The sequence below is a fragment of the Necator americanus genome, chromosome II (assembly GCF_031761385.1).
Source record: "Necator americanus strain Aroian chromosome II, whole genome shotgun sequence".
Taxonomy (NCBI): Eukaryota; Metazoa; Nematoda; class Chromadorea; order Rhabditida; family Ancylostomatidae; genus Necator; species Necator americanus.
Window position 1 is genome coordinate 24,190,085 of NC_087372.1, and position 18,881 is coordinate 24,208,965.

Here is an 18,881-nt window from a genome sequence, read left to right on the forward strand (position 1 = left end):
GGTTGCGGTATGTGGTGGATAATGCGGAATAGGATTGCTTCTCAAGTTCTTGAATAAACACATCAATACCAACAAGAAACTCATGCATCTTCCAAATCGTACCTGACCGATGTTCCATCCTGTTCACTTCCAGCTGAGTCCCTCGTGGGAATTTGCTGCGAATGAGCTTCTTGAGCGATAGCGATGTTGACGTGTCCTCGAAGCGGTTGAGCTGCAGGATACAATCTTGGATCTGGCATAACGTATCCCTCTGCGATGAAGCGGCGGCAGACGACGCTGGCAAGTTCTCTAATTTCTGCAAAAAGAAATTATGGGTGAACTGCGGACTCTCATACCGTCTGCGTAGGGCTTCAATGGCAAGGTGGTAGTTGGAGGGATTGGTTATGTCGTACCCCTGTACAACAAGTGCGGCGCTACCTTTAAGGCTGCTACTAGGACGGATAAATTTGGCGGCGGTGGATAGGGATGGATTGTCGTGGACCGCGGTTTTGAATTTGACCCAGAAATCGTAATAGGTGGAAAAATCCCCATCGTAGGTAGGCAGCTCTACCTTGTTGAGTTGAACATTCATGGTATCCGCAACGGTGTATGGTGGTGATGAGCCTCCGGACATATACGGTTTTGTCAGGGCAGGGTTTCTGATGGATGTAGCGTCCATCGGTTCATCCGTGTTGTTGGTAGGGTTATATTGTGGTGTGGTGGATGCGCTTATGGTGGTGCGAATCATATCCGCAAGTTCGGTTTCCTTGCGGATAAGATCGTCGAGGGCAAAGATGGTAGCGGTGGCGGTTGGTTCCATTTCGTCACCTTTGTGATCGCGCCAGTAGATGTCAAAAGCGTCCATAAGCTCTATGGCGTTTGGTTGGTTTTCGATGAAGCTTATGGCATGTTCGTGGCGCTGTTGGAATGTCTCCAATGCTATTTCAATGGAGATCTTGGCGTTTCCCATGTCCTCGATTCGACGCTGGAGAGTGCGGAGCTGTACTGCCGGGTGGGCGTCCGAATGGAAGACGGTTGGGTAATTGGAGTTCGCCGAGTTGACCAGCCGCGTCAAATTGTTGATCGCGTTGGTCAAGCGTGCCTTGCAACCACGGAGCGTAGACATGACAGCTGTATTGTAGAGTGATACCTCCTAAAAAATGTCGTATATAATATGCTGTTGCCATGTAGGGTATAAGATGAGCGGACATGCGATGAAAAGACGGTGTGGTTGGGACGTGGGAGCACGGACAGCACAGAGGCGGGGAATCTGCGGCAGGAGAGAGGAACCCCTTCAACGGGCACACAAGGATCCAGAGTGGCTAATGCCACAACAACAAAGTGCCAACACTACAAACGAGGGGATGAGGATGCGGGTTCGCGGATGCAAAGGCCATAGGTAAGTCATCGGTCTGGCGCGTGCGGATATGCGGTTTGTGAGAGCCAGTGGCTAGTGGTGTGCGACTTCCGATCCTAGGTTCCCTCCGGGACCCACTACGCCTTCCCTCCTACAAGCTGCAGTAAGCGCAAGGCGCTCAAGGAGCCTACATACCAAAATGCGTGGCGCCAAGAGTGCCAGGGCAACTACCGCTATGGAGATTATACTCCAGGGATTGCTGCCACCAACCCCAAGGATAACCTTGGTGCAGTCATCTACATGTGGAATGCAATAGCCCCAGTCGTGACCCTCGCACATGAACCCTTGCACCCGCAAAGCCAACCCCTATACTCGAGCGCAGTGCCGGCCCACTGCTGATGGGCAACCGGCATGTCATGGGCAGCGTAAGGCAGTTAGTGCCCCAACGGGATCGCCCAGCGCCCGACAACGAGCTCGGTTCGCCGATGCACCATTGTCGTGCCCCGGGTCCGCTCCGAATAGGGGCATCGGTGGGGGGACGCAGGGCCGACTGCCCGGATCCGGAGGGGCCCTACGCTGGGCTAGCCACCGGATGGCGGCCTGGCCCCTCCGAACCCTGCGGGCTCGCTCCTAGGGTCCCTCCCCCCCTGCCCCGACTCCCCCTTTGGGGGCCTCGTTACTGCCCCATGACCCTACGCCCCAATATATTTCCTAAGGTGCAATGCGGTTAAAAGGGTTTTACAAATAGGGTTTATCCTTAAGACATCAACACACGATACGGCACGCACAACTATACACGACACAAGGTGGATCAATAAAGGGGCAGTCATGGCTAGATGGTCAAATGGTTCTCGGCGGCAGATGGATAAGGGTTGCGGTTCGGACCCCTTGGGCAGCCAGCCAGGGCAAAGGGTTGTTGCGGTGGTGGTGTGGTGCGGCTATCGAAGGAGGCGGAATACGACACAACGCAACACGACACCACGAATAATGCGGATAAGAGACTGGACCGAGATCGGAATAGTGGAGAAAGAGAAATTGAGCTGGAACTGGAACCCCGACTGCTCGGTGCCAGCCCTTATATATGGCGGCCGCGTGGGAACGCTACCGCAATGCATTGCCATTGGCAATGTTTCCCACGCGGAGCGCGAAAACTGCGGCCGGCTGGCTGGGAAAGTCGTGCCGGGCACGACACTTAGTGCAGTAGTATCGCGCGATAACTTCGTTTGGATGTTGCAAAAGGTAAATGTGACGTTGCATTTGTTTCATATCTGTGGCACTTAGCTGTATTGCGTTTCACCTCTACAACATCTCCACGCATCTACTTCTTTGCAAGTTTACCTCAAAATGGTAAACATCGCTTCCTCTGTAAATGGAAACACGATTGAAACCGGCTGCTTTAGTAGCGAGCTGTTTATATGATCTGACGAGGAACGTTATCTTTATCAGTACGATGATGTCGTCCATGTCATTTCATGTTTATACATCATTCTGTGATAACTGATGGGGAAAATAGGGAGAAAACCCATACTTCGAGTAATATTTTCAAATTGTGTCTGCATTATATTGGCATCGAAGGAGTGTTTGAAGCTGAAGTTTGAATGTTCTCCAAGTGTACAACTGACGCGTTTAGAAGGAAAACTATGAAATCCTTCGCCTTTATTTGTAATAAAAAAAAGGAACAAAGCGTGGTTAGATCAATATAAATTTAACTTTAGAGAATAACACACTACTATTAATTTTCATTGATCAGTGAAGGGGAGCGAAGCGAAGACCACAGAAACTCTGAAGTCCGGCTCTAGCTGGACGTTCAGACTGGTTTTTTAATATTTCTTATAGTGCATTCAGTCTTATGCTGTATCATATTATCGTGTTATATGTATTATTTACATGCATTGTTCCCATTAGATAGGATGTGCACCAAAAATCAATGTTTTCATATGGCGGAATGGCGAAAAAATGTGAGATGTCCATTGCCTTTGGTTTCTAAAAAAGAAGTGAAGTTGTAAAGTTCGTCTGAGTTTGTGTTGCTGTTCAGACGATGGATAAACCGAATCTGGTTATGAAATTCTAGAATTTGAATGATGAAAGTTCAGAAAACAGTAGACTATCGAAAGCAGCGGAAGGTTAGAATCGGATGTCTGTAGCAAATCCTTCAAATGCAGTATAGTGTGGTCAAAACGACATGAAGCATGGTGCAGTTGCGCAAGCAACTTTGCTCGAAGCGGCGCGGTGGAGAAGCGGTTGATGTCGAGGTGACGACCATCGCGAAGTACAGCGAGGAGTGTCAGTAAGGGTCCTTCCTAAATTCTAACCGCTACGCACCGCCGCACCGGTTCGAGCGCAGCCGCTTACGCAAAGCCACCATGCTTCTTGTCATGTGTTTCATGTCGTTTTCACTCTACTATAAAATGGTGTTAGAGCAGCTGAATGCTAAGTGTGTTGGACAGAACATTGAGACATTTTCCATTGTCATCGAAAAAATCAATGGAAATGGTTCCATTTCTAGGTTTGCCCACTGCTACTTAGGTCATTGGGCGAGAGCTGCAAACTATGCGAAGCTGCTAATAAACGAATCCAAGTGGTCCAGATGCGTCTACACATATTTGCTGTGTATTCTTTTCGCTGCTGACAGTACCTGCGAAACGACGAAAAGAAACGAGACTGTTGCTGCTCTCGCCAAGTGAGTGTCACATGTGAATTCCTTTCCGTAATTTTGGTTTTTTGTTTGATTCGAGCAATGGTAGACAAGTTTGGGCGAGCAACATTGTTCATGTCGTGTTCCTGGTTCGCTCCTAGACGGAGCAGCTGACATCAGCACCCGTACTCCAAAAAGCTCGCAATGCGCTATGTCAGCTATTGTCACTTACCGGCAAAAATGAGTAAAGGTCTCTGGCGTATCATTCTGCATGGGATTTTGGAGGACAACGCATTTTACTGAAATTCAGAATCTTTTGAGCTTTACGAACGTGTATACAATGATTGCGAGGGTCAGCCAATGTATAACTTCAGTGTTTTTATCCTCTAACATGTCCGGTACTAATTTATCGACCCTAGAGCGGTTTCGAAACATCGGCAGTGCGGCCACAGGGGGCCTCTTACTGGCTGCGCTACTCTCGCCCTAAAAATTTACTTTCTACCCGTTGCCTCAAGGTTGTCACGTCTGTCATCGTTTGAAAATTGCACTCCTTCCCAAGTTGGTAAATCGACACGTTAGCGACTGCAAAAGACTAGACACGACTGGAAGAGGAAGACTGAGCAGGACCTCTTATGTACCAAGGATGTGCGGTAGGTAGGAGCCTGCTGTTGCCATTCTGAACCCCCAAACGGGATATCTCATGCTAAGTTGGTCCTGTTGGCTGACACAATTTCGGGGTTATTGTGAAATTTGCAGATCCCATTGTTTATTTTTTACGTCTTAGCACTGGTTACATACAATCTAACAGGCTCACAGCCTTAGGCAGAATGAACTCCACGGAGATTACGGCATAGGTGATATTTTAATAATTGCAAATGATCTACTTGGAATGACTGAAAACACTGACTTGACACATCGGCTAGCCCCCGCAAGTCACTGTATAGGCCAGTCACACGTTCGTAAACCTCTATTGAAGTGAACGTGGTGGCGCATCCCAAGCGGGCTAATTAACGCCAGACACTTTATCCTTTATCCTTCAAAAATTCAACAACTAAAACAGATGATTTAGCTAGTAAATACTCTAGTAGCGGTTTTATTACAAATACGCAAAGAGGAAGTTAAATAAATTTCACTACGTGTTGGAGTAACGAGAGCAAAATCTTTCATTATTTCCAAAGGAAATTAGTTTGACTTTGCAGAATTGGTAGGATTTCTTGTTGAAACACCGAAAAGCTAAATTTTGTTACAGCAAATAAACAGCTCTTAAGGAAAGTAAACGGTCTTCGACAACGAATTGCTGGAAAGTCAATACCAGTCGAAAAGTACTGTTCCAAGAAGGCGAATCGTTTTGTAGCCAAGAAGTCGTTGATGTTTGCCCACTACGTGAGTTCGTGTGTGATTTTTGTGGCTTAATCAACACTCGGCTTAGATCTGCTTCCATGCTCATTGAAGCCCTCTAAATGTTAAGGAATTCATGTACTTCTGGAGTGGATTTGATATTGTAGGCGGCAATTTACCCATAATGCAAGCTATTTTGGAAGATATCGAGAGTATCTGGTTGATGAGGAAGTCAGGAGGTGAGCAATGCAAAGACCTAGTTTTTGGTAGAAGGACAGTGTTCCAATGTTACAGCAGATGCAAACGATCGCGCTCTTTATTTTTTCCTGAGAGCCGCTTGTCTTCGCAATCTGCGACAACCAATTGTGGCTGAGAACTGTATACGAGAAGTGTTGAAACTGTAAGTTTAGCCTGTAATTTCCAGTTAAGCCTTTCCTAGGATAGAATTGGAATGAATACGAAGATGCATTATAAAAGTAATGAGAACGAAATGAGTTTGACTTGAGTTATACTCCGTTCTTCTTCTATTTTCAACCCAAATGGTTCAAAATATCTCTATCTATTTCGAGTTTCTAAGGCAAACATAGGGTGAATAGTATTTTCTTGCTTACTTTAGAGTTTCCTGGTTTTCGAATTTGTTACGAGAAACCTCCGAAAGACAGTTACTAGATAGCATATTCTAACATTTATAGGGACCTATATGTTTGTAGGAATGATTATTTTTATTGAGTGAATAAATAGCCTTCGCAAACGTATTTCAAACAGAAACATACAAACATCGTTTGGAGGCCGCTTCAAAGGAACTGACCAGGAAATTTTGCGATATTTTGAAGCTCATCAGGTACAACTGGGCGATCAACCGACATTTCTTTGGGTCTCCGTAGCTTATGATACTGGGTAGACATAAGGTCTTTTGGGACTCTTCCGAGAACTTCTGTACAGCAAAGAGGCGGTAAAATCCCTCCGCTGCGTACCCGAAATCGAGCATTGTTCACAAAAATCATCTTCTATCCGCCTCACACGAAGCGAAATTCCACGAAAGTTCCTGTGGAATCTCATCTGAACTGAACATCGCAACAACTTTGTACAGTCCGAATCGCGAAGCATTCTACTGTCATTTGTTCCGGGCTGTAAAACAGTATTTATACGTGAAATCGTTCAAAGATATCAGTAATCTGGAAAACGATCCGCTTGGGTTTTTGGTCTTGCACCATTTACCCTTCTGGAGTAGGCAGCAAGGCTTCGCACAAAAAAGGAGTTGATGCTGTTGAACAAGAACGATTATTATACTGCGAAGATTTGAATGGCGGTTTATTTCAATAAAATGAAAGGGAACATGAAGAAGTTTGGAATCAGGAGCAGGACCTACCGGCAAACTCAATAAAATGAGCTGACCATCCTACGGGAGTGCTAACCTTGAGGATGTTTCTGTTTGTATATTCTTCGAATATTTTACACCATTCTTTTGTTTTTTTTTCACACTGATACAAATGAAAGGTGAAAAAGAAAAGAGAGAACGATGGAAGGTGAATAAAAAAAAGCTCCAATAGTAAGGAGTTAGCTGTTCTCTTAGGATTAAGAATCACTGTGCAGTAAAATACCCAATTTCTTATGTATGCTTCTTCAATCAAGAAAAAAAACTCCTCCTCAGTAATGTGAGAAATTTTCTATCTTGATTAAAATTTAGTGTTCATGACAAAGTGTAACAATACTTTTCCATTGCCCTATGATTTAGAGAAGAAGACCTCGACGACTTCGCTTACCTGCCACCGAATGCGTTCTACGAGTTGGCTCTTCTGAGGATCGCCGACGGTCTGCCAGAGGAAGCCGAAGCCTTGCTTGCGAAAGCCCGCAATTATAAAGGCTTCCCCCTTGAGAACAAACTGCATTTCCGCATTCATAGTGCTATGGAAAATCTAGGCACGCGGACACCTATGATGTGAACTCAGTATTTTTCCACGTAACCTCGCACGGGTAGAACTATTCATCATATTCATCCTCCTCTGTGTGCCATTTTTCAAAATTTAGCCTTCCTTTTTGTCTATCCCTCTTTCCCTTGCGCATTAATTTCATAATTTTCGTGAACTGGGTTAAGAATGGCTTCTTGAACATATTGAAGAGTCGACTCGTCATATAACTTTTCGTAACAGTGATCAGCACTAGAATAATTTCTTACTTTGAAGTGATCTATCGACAAACGATACTCACTTCCTTTTGAGCTCATCATGTGTATAACAATGTTACATCCACAAATTTTTACTTATAGAGAATACATGGATGTTTATGTGATATCTAGAAACCGTAAGCTTCAACTTGAAATCCCATCTTCGGTTCCATGTTGATGTAATTTTTGAGAACTGTGTAAAGAATGAAAGTTTTTTGACTGTGATCGAAAATCATTCTGAATTAATCATGAGCTTGAAACTATGGGCTTGAACGAGAAGACCTTACCGTGATTAACCCGCTACTCTTTTTTCTGATCATCTGCTTTGTAGAATATTTAAAAACGAAAACCCTTACTAGTTAAAGCTTTCTGTATTGTGAAGTCAAAACGGTAAGCAACGCAAGAATCATTGGAAGGGTTTATATGTGCTTGGAAGTTTGAATCTTTGAGTGATGGCTATGCGTGAAACAATTAGAATGTTCAGGCGTCAGAGGAGAGTGATACGTTGTTCCTTCTTTTCCATTTCCTGCATCCTGTTAGTACAGCTGCGGAGTTACAAAACACTATCCGCAGGCGTCTCACACGTACCGATGTGACTGACAGAAGAAATGAACCAAGTAGCGACTTATTACTTTTGATAGATTAGAGGAGTTGCCGTTTGCCAACAACTAACACAAGTTCTTTCTATTTGGTTCATGAGACGCGCCAAACGCATTGAATTGTGACGGATTGCTTCACACATAGCTCGATGACATCGTTCACTTATTATCCTGGGAACTCGTTGAAACTGAGTCACACTTGAAAACAATTCACACACCCAGCTTTCATTGTTTAAAATGTTGGCGCTGCCACGCAGAAATGCGCCCTTCGGGGCAAAGCTTTGGGTCACGAAGATAAATATTTGGTTGGAAAGCTTTTGTATCATTTTGAATAACGGCTGACGAGGAAAAAATCTCCAGTGATTTCTATCCTTGGACGTCATATGTCGTCCTTGGACGTATGCGAGATATAGGGGTAGACAGAGGCGTACTAGGGTCAAAACGAAAAGAAGCACGGTGTGGTTGCACCTGCGAGCGGTCAAAACGAAAAGAAGCACGGTGTGGTTGCACCTGCGAGCGGTCAAAATCGCACTGCTCCAGCTCGACCGCACGTGAAAGCACACTGTACTGCATGTTGTTTTGAGCCGATTGTAGTAACATATGACAATTGTTAGGCTTCCGGAAACGACTTCAAAAAATCACAAAAATCCATCAAACGGCAGACCTCTCAAACAATTTCAATGTTAAAAATTTAAGATTACTAGATAGACTTCTCAACTTGCTACTACTTTTAAGATTGATAGATCATTTGAACTTTCGTTATTTGATTGAGAGTGCAGAGAGAGTAGGTTGAGGAATGGGAAAAAAAAACAATTTTTTTGTGCAGAAATAGAGTCAATCCAAAAGGATGCAGGTATATAGCAGATCGATACACCCAGAAGTGTGAAATGATCTGGAGCGCGCGACCATAATTAGAGATGTTGGTTCTTCTACACGCTGTCAGTACTTTAGCTGCGTAATTTTTTTTGCGCTTTTTAGCTTTGTTCCTTATCATTATTCCTCTATCTTATCTTGTTATATTCAGTTTCTCCGTTCTTCTGGCTCCGCGTATAGAAGTCCGATTGCTACCTGCTCGCGGTGGCCCTGCCGTAACTAAACGCAGTCAGGCGTTCGAGTGTACGCACTGGGAACGTACGAGCTATATAAACTGCACTGTTATATGGCAAAACCTCCCCATATATTGCAAAAAGGTGCTGTCGTCCAGCACCATGCCAGAGTCCACATCCTAAAAGATCGAATGCCTAAGGGAAACACGGAATCCTTGGCGACGAACATCCGTCTCGTTACACAGAACTGCCGGTCGCTGTCAGGTGAACTTCAACAAGCCGCTCTATCCAGACTTCTGCGATATCTGCATGCATCGTTTGCTGCATTGCAGGAAATACGCATCAGAGATCGCTCTCTCATCAGTATCGATAATTACAACATACACTGTGCCGATGCTGATTGGACGAAAGTAAGTGGCTACGCGATAGCTGTGAGGGACGATTACAACAATCTGGTGGAGGATTTTGGCTGAACGTCGTCTAGATTCATCTTCTTACGACATCGGGATCGCAGAGGACGTGCAGTAGGGTCGTGAGTGCCCACGCACTTACGAAAACTGCTGAGGAACTGAATGCGCTGATGTCTAGAATAGGGGTGGTCATTGTCGCTTTGCGATGCAGATTCCCTCAGTAGGATATCCGAAAATCCAGAGCTGTTTGGGACGTTGCTTTCGACTCTGACCCCTGTCCAATTCTTCTTAGCATTAAGATGTGGTTCCACAAGAGGAACCGAAGAGTACCTTCTCAACCGAACGTCGACATGGCATGTTTAAATGACGAATAATGTAGTACGAATTTCCGCCAGCGTGTGTCTATTCATGTTGGAGTACGGATTACGAAGAAGCTTAGCGATGCGGATTCTTTCATAAAGTGCATCCTAGACGCTGCAAAGGAAACGCTCCGAGTATTATAGCCGCAAAAGAAGTTTGCCGTTGCATCTGCGGAAACAAAATCCACGTAGAATTCTGTATGTGTCGCGCGCAGCACTGGTGACGTCAACCAGTAAAAACGTCTTAGAAGGAAGTCGTGTCGTCAACTGCAACAAAACCGCGATAACGAGTGGACGTCGAGAGCGAAGGAGTTTGTAAAGGCATTGGAGGACAGGAACCAGCGGAATGCCTGTATTTTATTAAAGCAGCATGGCAGTAAGATGAAAAGATGTTTTACAGTCCTCAACATTGCCAGTGGAAAGGCTGTCGGTAGAGCAACCCTTCCAATTTGGAGGAATCACATGAACACCTTGCTGAACTGGCAAACGCCGTCAGCTCCTGAACCCCAGTACGTTCATAGACCGACATATGCGGTTAACGAGGAGCCACCGACCGAGTTGGAGGTTCTAGTCTGTATTCAAAAAAAGAACAATGGTAAACCTGGTGGAGATGATGGGATTAGCGCAGAAATGTTAGAATATCATCCTCCGTCTGGGATTCGTGAGATGAAAAAGATCATCCGTTCAATAAGGATAGACGAAAGGATACTTGATTCGTGGAGACACGCTATCATAATTCCCCTCCACAAGAAATTATCCTTCACGGACCCTAGAAATTATCGTGGGATCTCCTTACTGCTTGTTAAGTGCAAGGTTTTGGAGCGGATTATTCTGGACCGACCTATTAAGCAAGGATTATTATTAAGAAACAACGCGCGACGGGCAACCTGGCTTTCGTCCTGGCCGATCTACCATTGACCAAGTGTTCATCGTTAGGTGATTGAAATCGGGCAGCGATACTCGAAGCCAACGCAATTAGCCTTTCCGGACTTTGAAGCCGCTGTTGACTCTCCTCATCGGAGACGCGGAGAGCGCTGAGAAGAGGTTTTCGATGATATCATGCGAAGAACAGCCGATCACTATCCTGCCGACATCCTCTTTGCAACATCAAGGTGCTCCTTAACTGATCTCGAGTATGCCGACGATGTTGTTATTTTCGCGAAAAGCACTACGAAACCTCAACATGATGTCAACCTTGTATCGAAGTTGGCTGCAGCCTATGGATACGTCTACGCTCTGGTAAATGCAAGCAGATGTGCATCTCTTTAAGACCTCGAACGAGAATCAGGGTGGACGGACAACCGATCGGACTCGTCGAAGAGTTCTGCAACCTGGGCTGAAGAACAACGGCAACTACGAAAGAGATGTTCAGCAAAGATGCGCTAAGCCCACTTTTGCATTTAACTCCTTAACGAAATGCGTGTGGTCGACCCCCATCACCAACGAAGTCAAGCTGCCAATGTACCTATCCGCAAATTCGCTCTATCATGATGTAAGGATAGGAGACTTGGGCAGCACCGTCTACGGCGATGGAGAGGCTTGATTGCACTTAAAGGAAGCTACTGAGATGGCTGGATGGCTACTTTTGGCCTAGGGTATGCCACAATGAAGAGCTTTACGCGGATATCGATATGGTGTATCGGCGGATGACACGCGCAAGATATCAACATCTTGCGCCGGCATCGAAAGTGGGTACAGAAAATCGTCTCCTCTTCTTTGGTCATACAATAAAGAGACCAGCAGATCGTCTTGTTCAACGAGTGCTGAGGAGTTTGTTGGATTCAAGCTGGAAGAGACCACGTGGCCGAAAGCGGAAGTTCTGGACTGAGGTGAAAGAGAACCTGAGGACACTCGGCATGGATTGGCAGTTCAGGCCAGACGCAAGGTTTCGAAGGTTATGGAATCGCGACGAATGGATCGGTCCCGTGCAAGCTCTCGCAGAAGATTGCGAAGGTTGAGCAGGGCTATGTTCAAGAACGACACACCTCGGCGAAGATGCGGGTAATTGCGTCGGGCGATGACATCAGTCCGCCGATTAAGTCAACTTAGTCACATTTTGTATTTACCATTCGCAACTGCGAAATGAAATGGGGCACCGTGAATGCGTTCCATAAATAAAAAATTGTTGCTGATTTTCGACTAAGGAAGTCCTTCCATTTCCTCTGATAACGATCAAGAGCTGAGAAATTTCCGTTGGTTTTTTTATCTATGATATGAATGCTAGCATACTGGAGATATGAGTAATAAACTGAGAACAGTAATGAGAAACAAAGAAGAGAACAAATGAAAGGTAAAACGTTGTAAGCAGTTGCAAGTTCCGCTCATCCTTGATTACTGGCCGGTTTCTCGCAGCGTTACACAAACATTTCAAGTTAGTTACATCACATTCTGGTACATTTTACCCACCTATACTAAATGGAATGCGTGTGTAATAGTATTTTAGTACAGTAGAATAATAGAATTCTAGTAAAGTAGAATAATAGAAATTAGATTACAGAATAGAATATCAGGAAAAGTAGCTTAAAATATATAGCAATTCTTCCGTTTCGCCTCTCCCCTTAGACGGAAGGAGTAATTATAGATTGAGAAGCAGAGAATATTTAGGAATGACAAGTGTTATTCACTCTCGAGGCTCTTCAGTAAGGAGGAGTGGACAGAATGTGGAATTCATATAGAGCCTGTTATTTATAGCCAGCTAAGGCGCCAAAATAATCCGTATGACTAACCGTTAGGTCAAGGAGATCACGAGAACAGACTAGATACAAGCGTATTGGTAAAAGCTTTAAAACTACGTATTCTATATAGTTCAGGATATTTATAAATAATATGTTTGTTCTTAATAAAACATTTAAAAATAGCCTGAATAATAATGTTCTTGTCGTATTCTAAGGCACTCAGAAGTTTAAGCATGATCTGTAGTCTGTCTGTAAAATCTGAATAAAAACTACAGCTCCTAGATATTCGTAGAGTCTCAGTATATATAATAGCGGTTTTAAGAGTATTAGAAATAAAAGAATTGCCATGGCAGAATCTAGAGACAGTAAAGTTGAATAAGTCTGTCTTGTTGTATTGTTTAGTATATAAGTGTTCGTCAGAGCAGTAAATATGTAAGTCTAAAAAATAACATTCGTAATTTGTACTATTAGTTTTTTCCAACGTCAAAACCTTATGGTAAGTTTGGTTTATAATATTTGCAAGGATTTTTTCATCGGCATTATGTATGATTAGTAGGTCATCCATATATCTAAATGGATGAAAACAAATTTGGGTTTATGAATAGTAGAAGCATAAATGTATTCATAATATGAGAGCGTAAGATCAGCTAGAACTGGGCTGGTATTACTACCTTGTGGAACCCCTACGATTTGTTTAAATAATCTGTTTCCTACTTTACAGAAACTATTCTCTAGAATATATTCGAGTAAAGTTATAAGGTCATAAATGCAATAATTCCTATAGTTAGGTTTATCTATAGATACGTCGGAGTAGAATATTTTGCGTTTATAAATTATAACAAACTTTTTCCAAACATTTTTAAAACATATTTTGATAATTTCTAAGATGTTTCTAACAATGACCGTATGAGGAATGTTAGTAAACATATTGGTAAAATCTGCAGAAAATAATTTTATGTCCATGTCCTCTTATGGATGTTATATCATTAGCTATGTTTATATTATCAATAGACCAATAAGTGTTTAAGCAATTTTTGTTGTTATAAACAGCTTTAGTGTAGTTACGAAAATGTCTTTTGAAGAAGGAGAGAATGTTCATTAACTCTAATGATAAAGGTTTAACACTGCTATTAGAGGCACCTGTGATGAATCTAAATTTAACAGGTGTTTTATGCAATTTTGGGATAGCATAAATAATTGGAAGATTAGGATCCTTAAAATCGGTGAGACCTAGACTTCTTTTATATTTGGTGTGTTTATCAAGTATATCTAAAGGATTAGCATGTACTATTTTATAGTAATTGTTGGAGGAATTGTAAAGTAAGCCCATTTCTTTGAGGAGAGAAATAAGGTAATATTTTTTGCAAATAATGCCATAGTTAAAACTAGCTTTATCTAGGGGGCAAATAATAAAGTATTTTTGTATGTAATTTAGTTCTGTGTAGTATGTAGAAAATTTAATGTTACTGGTAGTACTGTAAAGGATGGAACGGTAAGTAGTGTATAGAAAGTTTTTATAAAAATTAGAAATTTTATAAGTATAGTAGTCATTTAATTTATACCTATTTTTAATTTTCGATGTTACAATTTTTATGATATTATCCCATAGTTGATATATTTGTGTAGTAGTAAAATTGGTAGGTGGTCTGAATTTTGTACCTTTGTTTAGTATGTTGTAAATTTCATAATTTATAAATATATTAATATCCCCTGTTATAACATGTTTATGGTGTGTGTCAACAAAGTTTTTAAAGTCACTACAAGCACAAGGAATTTTAGTTATATCTAAATCTTGAATATTTTTGAGAAACTTATTGTAATTGTATATCTTAGTAGATATAGGTTTGGGATATTCGAAGATTAATCTAATTGGGAGGACTTCTTTGTTAATAATGAATAATGTTAGTGATGAATTTATTATTAAGCATTTTGGATAAATTATGGTTATCAAGTTTAGTAGAGTAATATGGTATCTTAACTAAGATATGATTATTAAATATGTTTTTATGTCGCAAAGTATCTGTAGGGTTTTTAAATTGGTAATAACATAAAGTGGAGAGTAGAACTGTTTTATGTAAGTTGGATATTTTGGAAGAAAAGGGGTCATACATGGATAGGTGAATAAGGTTTTGGATAAAAGACTTGGTTTTGAATTTAAGAAACTTGTAGATAGAATCAAAATGAGGATTAGATGTGAATAGATCTGTTATTTCTTTCTTAACTTCTTCTAGGTTATAAACCTTTTTCTTAGATTTCTTTCTATAATTGTTACCTCTATTGTTCCGATATTTTATAATTTTAAGATTGTAGTATGGATGGTTTTTATTATAAGTTAAGGGATTGTTTATGTGAGAAGTATTTCCATATCCTTTAATGTTATTATTAAAACCGAAGGGGTATGGAGTCATAAGAAGTTTGATTCAGAATAATTCTTTATCTCTCAACGTATTAATATTAGTATTTTCGGGAAGATTATCCAGAATATGTATATTAAATTTAGCAAAATCGCAATTATTTTTATAGTAATGGTCGTAAAATAATTTGTTCGAGTGATTTTTATTAGAAATTCCATTTATATGTTCTCTAATTCTAATTTTGAGTTTTCTGGTTGTTATACCAACATATTGTAAATTACATGTAGAGCAAGTGAGGCAATACACCACATTATTTGACATACAATTACTGTTGTTATATTTATACGTTTTAAGTATAAGCTTTGTTGTGTATGATGTTATAAAATTGCTTAAGTTAATATTGTAACATTGCTAATGCGTGAAGCATTGCGATGCAGCCCGAAAGCAGAGTTCTGTTCCCATGGATTCCTCTGATTCTTCCCCTTCTTTTCTTCCACCTTTTCTTAGACAACATGATGCGTTTGCAAAATATTATTTCGTTAGAAAAAAGCAGTAGCCTTCTTCCTCCTCTATCCGTTGGGAAAAAGTGCTGAGAGTGTGTTGTAATGGATGGTATCTTCGCAAGATGAACTCAAGAAGAAAGTGAATGACAATAAACAGACCCATAAGATCAATATTTGTTTACTACATCACACACATTCCACTACGGACTTATAAGCTTCTCTTTTCGAGTGAAGATGATGAGATTTGGTGGGGTTTGGAATTTTAAATTTTAATAGGTAGGAACTACTGCAAAAAGAATTCAAACGACGGGAATATTCATGTGTTTTCTCCAATAAGTGCCTGAAAAAGTGATTTAATGATATTACATCATTCGCTGTAAGATTACAAACGTAAAATTTGTTCTTGGAACTCAAAAAGTAAGAGATTAACACCGGATCCTCCACAACAATTTGTCGGTGGCAGAACAAGGAACTCGTTTTTGTCTAACGCTAAAGGGACGACTCCATCATATGGACATAAACAAAACACGCAACTGTCGCTCTTGGGGCAGAACGTACGTACTTGTTCTTTTGTTCCATCGTCATACGAATGCAGGAGTAACTCTCATGTCTCTTCGTAGTTCCTTCCAAGTCTCTTTCTTTTTACTACTTCTTTGCTTCATAACCCGATTACAGTACTGCACTACAACGTCTTATTTTTCAATCTAAGTTAAGCTAGGCTGTCATAAATGAGTTAATAAAAGGAAGAAGAAATGTGGACACATCTGCTTTTCACCGTCGTCCTGGCTTCCGTTTCCGAATCGAAGATTCAAAAGCAGTGCTTGTGTGAGCCATACAAGAAATGCGAAGAGAAGTTCAAACCGGCGACGAATTTTAAGAGGTGCATGAGGAACTGCAAGGTAGCAAATGTATCCGTTACGTAGATCCTACGTAGCAGTGTTTGCAGAACGAACGAATTCTTATCATTTTTAGGAAAGAGTAGACGGTGACGTACCGGAAAGCTACTTTGAATGTTTGTCGCAATTTAACCATGTGCTCACAAAAACGCTCAAATGTACATATGAAGCTGTCGGAACAGGGTGAGGCAATTAATTTGAATCTTATATTTCCCGAATATCGGAAATCTAGCAAATTTTATCACTAATGATAAATGCACAAGAACAAGATGCACAAGAATTCCTTTTCGGATTTGTCTCTTGGTCATGTGAGAGATAAGAAAGTTTCAGATGCACGAGTAACGAAAAGAATGTTCTGAGCAAAAGGAACTTCACATTGTTTGAAGAAATTTTCTTGAATGACTTCCATGAGATTGCGGAGAAAGTTGGTATGTTTTCTTTTGCTGTGGAAAATACTGTAATCCGCTATGGCCTCAAGCTAAAACAAAGCGAGATATGTAGAGTAAGCGTGCTCATTGGACTGAGACTGGTGTGCCTCCGATTGGCGAGAGGTAGATTTGTGCGCGCTGCGCCGCGTTCCTCCGGTTGAACACATTCGGCATCCATTATAAGTATGTACATGGGTAGCCTCGGAAATAGCAAAAAAGTCCAAGCGGTCTTCCATTTACATTCTGAAAAATAAAAAACTTTGCAGATATACGGAGAGGCTACCATACTCAGTTAATCCAAAATTTATCTGTAGTCCATCGTAGCCGCCTCTTGTATGACTAGAACAACATTCTGTATCTTAATTCTATAGCTCTGTAGCCTGGAATTTTCCGCGCAAAAACCTGTCTGTGTAACTTCAAATAGATGGCTGGCTTAATAACAAGAGTAAGTTATATTTTATACATAGTGGTCTAACACTGGTCCTGTTAGTTTTCTGCACCTTCTGTACGGAGGCGCTATTTCACCACTTAGAACGTTCTTGTTGAGTTAACGGAGGACCACTGGTTTTATCCGTTCTACATTTCAATACAGAAGAACTATCAGTTTTATACTCAAGTGCAGGAAATGCAAAGATCCAGCGTGAAAACAAAATTTCTGAACTGGGAGGAGTTATTAGCTTTCAATCAAAGGCAAACTTTCACTATCACTATCAGGTATCACTAAACTTTGATCATCTGTGTAAATGGGTAACGTTAGTGGCGTAGTGCTTGAATATGAGCACGATCACGCTCATTTCCACCTAGTGATCTAGAAGAAGACGTATGAAACAGCTTTGTGTGATTCCGTCTCCGCAATGATGCAACACACTACTGATAGCAGGATGATGGCAACCCGCAACTGATCTGCGATTGCGCACGTGATGCGTTACGAACTGCATCATGAGGGTACTGTTTCTCACTCTTTTTTTCTGGATTATTAAGCGCGATAAAGCCTATAGTCGTGAGATTCTGTTTGTGAAGAGATCCCTCAATAATCCTATGGTATGCTACATTTAGGGTGCAGCGCAGGGCTGATTGCAGCAAGTTCACAGCTGATGGTTTAAAGTTGTACCACGTCCACTAAGCCTTTAATTCCTCCGAAGTCGATTAATTGTTCCCAGAACTGTTTAGAATGATAAAAATACTGACGTAATAATCGGCTGGCCTCCGCAGATCATTGTATAGTAAGGTCAAAACGACATGAAGCACGAACGCAATTGCGGCTTCTCTCGAGGCGTTTCGGTGGAGCGTAGCGGCTGGGAGCGTGGTGAAATCCTTGTTGGCACCATCCATAGCTGCAGTTTGCGACGGTCCCGGTCAACTGGTCCCTCCACCGCACCGTTTCGAGTGCGTACCAGATGTACTGCAACTACACTCGTGATTCACGTTGTATTGACTCGACTATATAGGCCACACATGCGCTCACAAATCCTAAATCAGTACTGGACTGAAGTCGAAGTGGCACTCCATAAGGACTGATAAATGTCAGACACTCCACCTTTGATTATTTTTAGGTTATCTCCAAGATGACTTTAACCACCTAAAGTGACAGCAACACAGGTTGTTTAGATGTGGCCCACGCTTTCAAAACCAAAGCTGCTGAGGACATGAGCCGCTGCCTACTGAGCTGCTTCTACCCGGCCGAGAACATGTGCACCCGATTACTGATGTGCGTTCCTTCTCTCCACTTGCAATTTCAGTCTGCTAGGAGTTCCTTTTCAGGTGCGGTGTGTTCATGCCGAACGAACTTCGTCTCCTGGATAACCTCACTAAGTGTGCGCTTAAGAGCGATGTTTCAAGAGGAATCATGATGGAGATTGCCACTTGCATGAGTTGGTTGCCTGCAAACAATTGCTGAAAGCAATTACTCACATCACTCTTCTTGTTTCACATCAATCTAGCATCCCGAAAACGAGTTTTCATTCGCTGGTTACGACTGTTTCAGCTAGTGTTGTCGAAACACCGAGGACGACGACTACAGCGTTAACTGAAGAATAAGAAGAATCGATTAAGATCTCGGAATGATCTCATTATTTGTTATTTATTCAAACTACTACGATCGAGATCGCCTAGTCGAGATGGATCTATTTTTCATCAAT

The 18,881-nt window shown here is 41.9% G+C and overlaps 6 protein-coding genes across 11 annotated transcripts; 5 read left to right on the top strand and 1 right to left on the bottom strand.

Moving 5' to 3' along the window:
• Positions 1 to 80: 80 nt before the first annotated feature.
• On the bottom strand, positions 81 to 1,105 carry RB195_019276 (uncharacterized protein; the record flags this gene model as incomplete). Of its 2 annotated transcripts, none has more annotated exons than XM_064187056.1 (2): positions 81 to 276; positions 336 to 1,105. In XM_064187056.1, the coding sequence occupies 2 exons, from the start codon at positions 1,103 to 1,105 to the stop codon at positions 81 to 83; spliced, it is 966 nt and encodes a 321-aa protein (XP_064042936.1). The 2 variants fall into 2 exon arrangements, with proteins under 2 accessions (XP_064042936.1, XP_064042937.1); XM_064187055.1 differs by having other exon boundaries at positions 81 to 295; positions 418 to 949.
• Positions 1,004 to 7,252, top strand: RB195_019277 (uncharacterized protein; the record flags this gene model as incomplete). Of its 2 annotated transcripts, XM_064187057.1 has the most annotated exons (7): positions 1,004 to 1,112; positions 1,171 to 1,378; positions 3,843 to 4,016; positions 5,240 to 5,354; positions 5,440 to 5,548; positions 5,604 to 5,709; positions 7,045 to 7,252. In XM_064187057.1, 7 exons carry the CDS (start codon positions 1,004 to 1,006, stop codon positions 7,250 to 7,252), a joined length of 1,029 nt encoding a protein of 342 aa, XP_064042938.1. The 2 variants fall into 2 exon arrangements, with proteins under 2 accessions (XP_064042938.1, XP_064042939.1); XM_064187058.1 differs by lacking the exons at positions 1,004 to 1,112; positions 1,171 to 1,378 and adding an exon at positions 3,526 to 3,623.
• A 1,979-nt stretch (positions 7,253 to 9,231) lies between these two features.
• RB195_019278 (uncharacterized protein) lies at positions 9,232 to 9,591 on the top strand (the record flags this gene model as incomplete). Of its 2 annotated transcripts, none has more annotated exons than XM_064187060.1 (1): positions 9,232 to 9,591. In XM_064187060.1, one exon carries the CDS (start codon positions 9,232 to 9,234, stop codon positions 9,589 to 9,591), a length of 360 nt encoding a protein of 119 aa, XP_064042940.1. The 2 variants fall into 2 exon arrangements, with proteins under 2 accessions (XP_064042940.1, XP_064042941.1); XM_064187059.1 differs by having other exon boundaries at positions 9,310 to 9,591.
• A 677-nt stretch (positions 9,592 to 10,268) lies between these two features.
• Positions 10,269 to 18,780, top strand: RB195_019279 (uncharacterized protein; the record flags this gene model as incomplete). 3 transcript variants are annotated; one of them, XM_064187061.1, is made up of 7 exons in its annotated part: positions 10,350 to 10,519; positions 11,000 to 11,126; positions 16,392 to 16,498; positions 16,646 to 16,743; positions 18,352 to 18,451; positions 18,505 to 18,614; positions 18,728 to 18,780. In XM_064187061.1, 7 exons carry the CDS (start codon positions 10,350 to 10,352, stop codon positions 18,778 to 18,780), a joined length of 765 nt encoding a protein of 254 aa, XP_064042943.1. The 3 variants fall into 3 exon arrangements, with proteins under 3 accessions (XP_064042942.1, XP_064042943.1, XP_064042946.1); XM_064187063.1 differs by lacking the exons at positions 10,350 to 10,519; positions 11,000 to 11,126 and adding an exon at positions 16,172 to 16,318; XM_064187062.1 differs by lacking the exons at positions 11,000 to 11,126; positions 16,392 to 16,498; positions 16,646 to 16,743; ... (1 more) ...; positions 18,505 to 18,614; positions 18,728 to 18,780 and having other exon boundaries at positions 10,269 to 10,805.
• Positions 10,947 to 11,430, top strand: RB195_019280 (uncharacterized protein; the record flags this gene model as incomplete). Its single annotated transcript, XM_064187064.1, has 2 exons — positions 10,947 to 11,126; positions 11,158 to 11,430. The coding sequence occupies 2 exons, from the start codon at positions 10,947 to 10,949 to the stop codon at positions 11,428 to 11,430; spliced, it is 453 nt and encodes a 150-aa protein (XP_064042944.1).
• RB195_019281 (uncharacterized protein) lies at positions 11,534 to 11,845 on the top strand (the record flags this gene model as incomplete). Its single annotated transcript, XM_064187065.1, has 1 exon — positions 11,534 to 11,845. One exon carries the CDS (start codon positions 11,534 to 11,536, stop codon positions 11,843 to 11,845), a length of 312 nt encoding a protein of 103 aa, XP_064042945.1.
• Positions 18,781 to 18,881: the final 101 nt, after the last annotated feature.